The 7,137-nt window shown below is 44.6% G+C and overlaps 2 protein-coding genes across 2 annotated transcripts in view; one reads left to right on the top strand and one right to left on the bottom strand.

Moving 5' to 3' along the window:
• Positions 1-6,438, top strand: part of SARC_06152 (hypothetical protein) — a 6,954-nt gene extending 516 nt beyond the window's left edge. Inside the window, exons 2-10 of the mRNA XM_014299952.1 lie at positions 150-318; positions 568-666; positions 928-1,047; positions 1,269-1,353; positions 1,602-1,729; positions 2,266-2,417; positions 2,684-2,838; positions 3,106-3,198; positions 3,489-6,438. Coding sequence (XP_014155427.1) covers positions 150-318; positions 568-666; positions 928-1,047; positions 1,269-1,353; positions 1,602-1,729; positions 2,266-2,417; positions 2,684-2,838; positions 3,106-3,198; positions 3,489-3,769 — 1,282 coding nt within the window. The 3' untranslated portion in view covers positions 3,770-6,438. The remainder of the gene's footprint in view (positions 1-149; positions 319-567; positions 667-927; positions 1,048-1,268; positions 1,354-1,601; positions 1,730-2,265; positions 2,418-2,683; positions 2,839-3,105; positions 3,199-3,488) is intronic.
• Positions 4,573-6,807, bottom strand: SARC_06151 (hypothetical protein; the record flags this gene model as incomplete). The annotated part of the gene is made up of 2 exons (XM_014299951.1): positions 6,575-6,807; positions 4,573-6,032 (listed from the first exon to the last, which is right to left on the bottom strand). The coding sequence occupies exons 1-2, from the start codon at positions 6,783-6,785 to the stop codon at positions 4,573-4,575; spliced, it is 1,671 nt and encodes a 556-aa protein (XP_014155426.1). The 5' UTR covers positions 6,786-6,807.
• Positions 6,808-7,137: the final 330 nt, after the last annotated feature.

Here is a 7,137-nt window from a genome sequence, read left to right as displayed (position 1 = left end):
GAATAAAAATCTATCGCAAGTTATACCTCTCATCACGCCTTTCATTCCGATGTGTAGTGGAAGAGGCTTATATATATATATACATATATATTGAATATAAAGCTATCGCAAGTTATGCATCTCATCACGCCTTTCATTCCGATGTGTAGTGGAAGAGGCCTATTTGCGGCAATACGGACGCTCACCCTTGCAGGCGGGGGTGCGCTCGGGCTCACGTATTGGTCCCGCCACAATTATGACATGGTGCTGAGAAAGAAAGAGTTTGATACAAAAGCGCATAAAGACACTACGAAACCTGGAATTAAGATCGAGCGACAGGTATAGACATTTCTACTGGTTGCACACTTCTTTTTAATTTCTTTGTAGACAAAGTGTATGTAACTAAACGTTTATCGTTAGGCGAGCAACTGACGTATATGTTATGTTTAATGTATGAAAACATGGGGTTTTCTCTTATAGACCCGCAGAGAAAATGCACAAGCTGCGAACACTTTTTTGAATCGGTTGGTGCTGTATGCGCATCGGTTACACCTTCCCACGGCCACCCATTTTATTATTTGTTTACAGGTTGAACCGAAAACTCGTGTCTGGTTTAGATCCTCAGAAGGGCATGTAGAAAGCTCAATATTACCAAAATCTGCAGCAACATCTCTGATGCGAGAAAGAGTAAGTTGTCTACCTGTCTGATGGTGGGATATGAATTTGGCGAATGCCTGTATTAAGCTTCGGGGTGACAATATTTTACTTTCCTGATTTCTGAATTTGTAGGTGGCCTTCAGGGTAAATTGGTTATATGTTACAGTGGTATTTGCTTCCTGATAATTTCTCGTATTCCAGTTTCTATTCAAGGATAATACTGGACACCCGAGGAGGTACTGTTATTTTCCATATCTCTCTCTTACACTATTTTCCCAAATATTCTCACAGTTAAGACATCTAGAGAACAGGCGGGCGGAGATCAGATCATCTACCGCGGCCGACGTGAAGAAGAATGTCAATGGTGTTTTTGAAAACATCGAAGATAGAATAGGCAAATTTGCTGACTGGGTGGGTGATTTTGTTCTCGTGCGCCAATTTCTGCTTGCTTGTATAACGTGACTCTATGCGCACGCTCTCAAACCACAAAGTAAATAATAGTGTCTCAGCTTGCGACCTTCATGCTGATGATAGGTCGATAGAGCAAGTACAGATCAAAAATCCACGGACCTGAGGCTGTAAAGTGACAAGCGTATTTAATTCCCACTTCTCCACTTCTTACGCTATCGCAGTACTTCTCGTACCCCACCACGTACAAGCTCCTGAGTACGGCGTCGGCTTCTGTGGCCCGAAATATATTCCGCAGCCAGCCCGAAGGTACTGATCTGATGCGAATCAACTTGGCCTTGCTAACGTATCTCTTATACTTGCCTAATTTGACAGAATACTGCACATAGATGTAGCTTAGCGAGGTTTGTGTATTGTCAAATGGTACGCGGTTGGTTGTGCGTTACTGAGCAACTATTTTGGTCCCCTGCGTTCCATTTGAGTGGAACCCTACTATTGCTTTCTACTTATTCTATCCACCATAACTAATTGACTTTTTCTTTTGCAATATCCGATAGGCTATACAATGGGAGACGCAGTAGCACTAGACGTTGTAAAATATATACAGAAGAAGTACGAACTTATCGTTCTGCGACCTGAACTTAATGATAGGAAGCTCGAGCGAGCCTTCCTAGCATCCTTTCAGGTATTATGCAGCAGATACATGGTTGCAAAAGTTGAGTTTTCTTGATGTCGGTGCCAGTTCCTTTCTTTTCAACTCAATCATTTCCAGTTCAACTTAATCCAGTACAACGCAGTTCAACGCAATTCAAGGCAAATTGAATCACATCAAATCAAATCAAATCAAATCAATTTAATTCAATTCAATACAATCCAATTCAGTTCTCCACCTTATTTGTTCCAGTATATTTCGATCCAAACCAATTGAATCCGTTTTAATCGAATCCTATCCTATCCAATACATTCCAATCCAATCCAATGAAGTGCAATTCAATATAATCAACCTATAATGTCTATTGCAATTTAGTTAAATCAAAAGCAGACCAATTTAATATAGAGGCTCCCATTATATAATCCAATTCTAGTACTTGAATCAGGTGCAATGTATGATAATCCGAGCCTTTTTACGCCAATTCAATTCACACAAATTTTAAATAATAAGTTTTTACCTTCCTATCTCGCATATTTCGATACATACAATCACCACCTTCTCAAGAATAGCACATGCAACGAGAGTACCATCGAATACTTGACGAAGAAGATGATGCGTTTCGAAATTCTGTTGAGAGTGAAACTACACACACCGAACCACTAGCTATGGAAAATATCACTATGGACGTGGATTGGGCATCACAGCTCAATAAAATCAACAGGTACGTCGAACTCTGTCAAACACGAAATGTTGATCAGGGCTGGCTACGTCAATGGAGGCTAATTTTATTGGTACGATGAGTATGTAACAACAATATATACATTCTTCATCGACCCTCGTCCAATATCACCATATTTCAATGAATTAGCAATAACGCAGCGCATCGCCCTATCTATTCTCATTTATACTTGGCTAGAGCTTGGATAAAGTCGCAGTCAGTGAGACTACTGCAATGCTTACATATTCGCTGTACTATCTTCTACACAGCGTAGTAGCCGGGCACGAGAAGGGGCCTGAAGGTGCTGGCGTAGGGGCGGCGCTGATGGTGGGTGGGGCGGCTGTTGGGAAAGCGGGAGGTCTGGCCGGCCTCAAGGGCGCTAGTATAGGCCTAGGCAAAGCGGGCACAGGGGCGGCGACAAAAGGTACACACGGTTGTGTCAAAGGGCTTCTGGTGTAATCGTGTAGTATGAATTTATTGGTATGCTGTGAAGTGCGAATGTGAATGTTTATAATGTGCGTGTATTACCACGGTCTGCGTTATAGACCAGGATGCGAGAAAAGGCTATTTGCTACGAGTCAGCTACAAATGTATTATAAATTTTTGAATTTTTACGAGTTAGCCTGTGTGGAAACTGCGGCCATATATGCGTGAAATCCAGCCTTAATGTACAATCATCCACCTATGACAGGGTTTCTAGGGAAACTCGCAGCACCGTTTGCGACCAAAGCAGTGTCCGCTGGATCGGTCGCAGGAGGCACTGCAGCGGCCGGGTTGCTCGCTGGTATGTTGGATATAATTCTATTGTTCGATCTTCGAATATTTGCAACCCTGTCGAAGGGAAATCGAATGCATTGACTACGCACGAATATTGTTTTACACAGTTGATTGAGCGAAATCGGATTTTGCAGTTTCCAGCTACAACTTTGTACTGCAACAATATCGGAAAATAGCTGAGTGCAGTGTGTTGCCATTCGTCCGATTTCGCTGTTCTGACACAGGACTATGATAACTCGCAATCTTAGAGCCAATAAAACTATACTCAAGCACCTGTCCATCTGTCTATATATTCAGGTCCCCTGGGTGCGGTAGCAGGCGCCGTGATGGGACTAGGAGCTGATTACTCTATCAATGCAGGGGTAGAACTTCTTCAGCGAGAAAGTTTTGAGCAGGAAATGAGAGAAGGGCTCAGAGAGACGCGCGACACGTGGGAGGAGCTATTCAATGAGGAACTTCAGCGTGTGCTTGATGTCTGGATGAGTGATACAGTGCTGCTCATGTCGATGCATCTGGACGGCGGTCTAGCCACCGAGGGCGCCGAAGTGGCACTCGAACAAATCGTTGGGGTTGAGTGAGACGTTTAGTTGGAAATTATACCACTAAGCACTCAGATTCAAGTTCGATGTGTTTGTCTTAGCGACAGGCTTGAATACTGCATTTGAGAAGTGGATAAGAAGAAGCCACCTTGTGCTCCTAATTGGTAATACGAGCGCGGACTACAAATGTTTGTAGACCTCCTGCTAACACGGTCGGTTAGTAGAAACAAAAAATCCACGAGACAATATCCAATTCTCACCTTGTCGCTTGCTTGTAGAAGGCGATGTATGGTGAAATTACGCGGTTCGCGCGGTTCGCGAATGTACGAGGCTACGACTATTCGGTAAGTGTAGCAACGAATCCTGTCTCGGTGTCAAGAGACGCAATTTGTATTGGACATACACGCGCGGTCTCAATTGATGACGACGACACCCGGCCAGAGTCATAAAATCGTTGAGGAATTGACTATGGGCAAAACGATCAGTCCTGGACCTCCACCTCGTTCTATACTTTGGAGATTGTGACTCGTGGAATGCAATTACTCCAATGAAGTATTGCATATTAGATTGAATTAGATTGCCGCAATACGCAGGTCGGACTTGTTCTACATCGAACCGTCACGATGTACATGACTAGACTGGTATCGGGGTTGACTTAGGATCATACTAGTGGCATTGGCAGTGATACTTGAGCCTAAGCTCTGAAACAAATCGGCCGGTCAGTGAAGACCGAATTATTTTTTTTGAGTACGCGGGCGGGTCTAAAGTGCAAGTTTTATTTCACAAGTTGTAGTGTGCTGTACAAGGTCCAATGAATAAAAACGCGCTGACGTCTGGACAAGCTACGCGTCCGATGGCGCTGTGGCCAAGGTTGGACTGAACGCGCTCAGCTGTTCAATTACATGGAAGACGTCGTCGGCTACCTCCTCCACTGTAGGTGTCACAGCACAATCCGAGCTCACACAACTACCCTCTGTTGTCTTACACGCACTGCGTGTCTGTTGCTCTGTCTGTGGGTTCACGTCACGACACACACACTCGCTGGACTTCTTGGACATGGTCTGGATCATGTACTCGGCTACCGCACTACCCGACATCGAGCTATCGTCGCCGCACTGTTTCAGCGCCTTCATTAGATCGATCGGCTCAGCCTGCGGGCCTTCGACCGTATTTGTCGTGCTCCTCCCTTCTGCTCCAGAGGCGGCTATTGAGTGTGCGCTGTGCAGCGAGTGCGTGCTTGTTGTTCGTGGTCGTGGTGCGGCTATAGGCGCAGCGTCGCTCACACCTATATCTGCCACTGTGACTGCACTGGGAGGTGCCTGAGGTTGTGCTACAGTAGGTGACACGGTAGTGTTTGCGCTCGACTTAGTCTCTGATTCTATCGAGTTCTCATCTTTGTGCTCTATTGCAACTGTAGTACTATCCATATCCGGCAGCGTTGTAGTGCACTCATTTTCAACATTCGCTGGGTCGGACGTCTCCAGTGGACTCTCACGATCATCTATCGCACTGATTGTAGTCTCGCATATCTCCACCTCTCCCTCGTCTTTCCTTGCGGAATGCAGCTCCTGTCTATTTTCGTTTGCTGCGTCGACTGTCAAGTCGTCTCCACTTGACGTACCATGGTAGTCTACTTGTTCTTCAGTACCAGGCTGTTGTGTATTTGTCGCAGATGGCACTCGTGTGTCGCTTGCGCCCATCCCGGTATCTACCTCGGCCCCCATCCACACACTTATCACATCACTACTCGAAGAGATCTCATCTACAGTATCACTTCCTTGAGCCACGACGATGCTGGTGCTCGGCGGCTTACGGGGTACCGTTTTGGGTCTGGGTGGACCAGCTGTGGGTCTGGGTGGAGCTGCGGCGAAGTAGGTCTCGGGGATGTCTGCTGGACTGGCACATGTCATTGTACCAACAGCTGGTACCACATGTTGTGCCACATCAGCCTGGGGCAAACGATCCTGAGGCACATCAACAGTCGTAGATTCATTGAGCTCTGTGGCACTAGTTGCCTTGTCATTCTGCTCGTCGTCTGTGATGGTCTCGGCGATTGCGTACCAGCCAGTGGTGTCTATTTCCACTGGGAGGCCTTCCTTAATCCGCTGAGCATTGACAGCCGCAGAGTCGTATGCACTCAGCGACGCAATGAAGAGGCTCTCCAAGCTTTCAGCCTTGATAGCGCGATACCCAGATCCTAGGGATAGCTGCGATGAGAATAGGTTCGTATCGGTATCTTCCATGGCGGTGTCGGATTTGTTTGAGCTTGATTCGATGCACTGCATGCTATTGAGCCGTTTGGCTGCGTGAATAAGACAGTATTTTATCCATGTGAGTGAAATGGATCAAAATATAAATAACTACTTTGTTTAAACTGGATACGATTGACTGCATTCGATTAGGTCGTTTAGCTGAGATAAAGTGAGTGATGTCCATATGGGTGGGCTAAACCAACAGTATGTTTCAGCGTCGATTGCCCTGGAAAGGATAGACTGTATACAATTGAGCTTCCAGCTGTGAAAATATGAAGTGGCAGACAAGAAAAAAAGAAGCGATACAAAAGTTTTGGCTTTTTGTAAAACTGTATTCAATGCACTCTGCTTGCCATTAAGCTGTCCAGCCGGAAGTATGATTCAGTGGTGCTCGTTTAAATAAAATAAGATCACAGTAGGACGTCCCACTGGCATATATATTAAAATACTTCGAAGCTAATATTCAAGTGACGGAATAAGGCCATTTATAAGCACTTGGTATACGTACATCATACCGGCACTACCTATGATATTTATCACAACACAACGCTACACGTATGTCTTGATTGCAGAAAAATAATAAAATACATACTTTTTATACGGGGTGCCACATCGCTCATCATAGGGGATGCGCAACAATGATCCAGTATATCTTCATTAGAGCTTGACGGTGAGTTTTGTCCAGTACTTTTTGTTTCGGTGCGTAATCCGTCTCCAAGTCTGTCACGCAGCGTTTGCACCTCGGGTAGACATGTGGAAAGGTCAACTTCGTCCACAAATATAGTATTGTACTTATCTAGCATAACCTCTACGATCTGGATATGATAGTTAAGTCGTTACATGTAGATACCATGAGAAATACCAATTAACTCGTACTACACTTTTTCTTTAAGAAATCGTAGAATAATCCCATTTGCATTTGTGTAGCGTTTGGAGCGAGTTCTACAAACTTTGCCTCAACATTTATTAAGCTGATGTTAGCATGGCATAAATCAAGGAACAAGTTTATTAAATTGCTGTGGGTGGACGCAACGTATGTACACATATCGGTAACTTTAACCTACCAAATAAAAATACGTACCATATATATCCGTATACAGATATACAGCTACTCAGATACTCAGATATACAGATATGCCGATATAAATATATATA

Source organism: Sphaeroforma arctica (genome assembly GCF_001186125.1).
Source record: "Sphaeroforma arctica JP610 unplaced genomic scaffold supercont1.428, whole genome shotgun sequence".
Lineage (NCBI taxonomy): Eukaryota > Ichthyosporea > Ichthyophonida > Sphaeroforma > Sphaeroforma arctica.
This window is presented reverse-complemented; position numbering and strand designations above follow the sequence as displayed.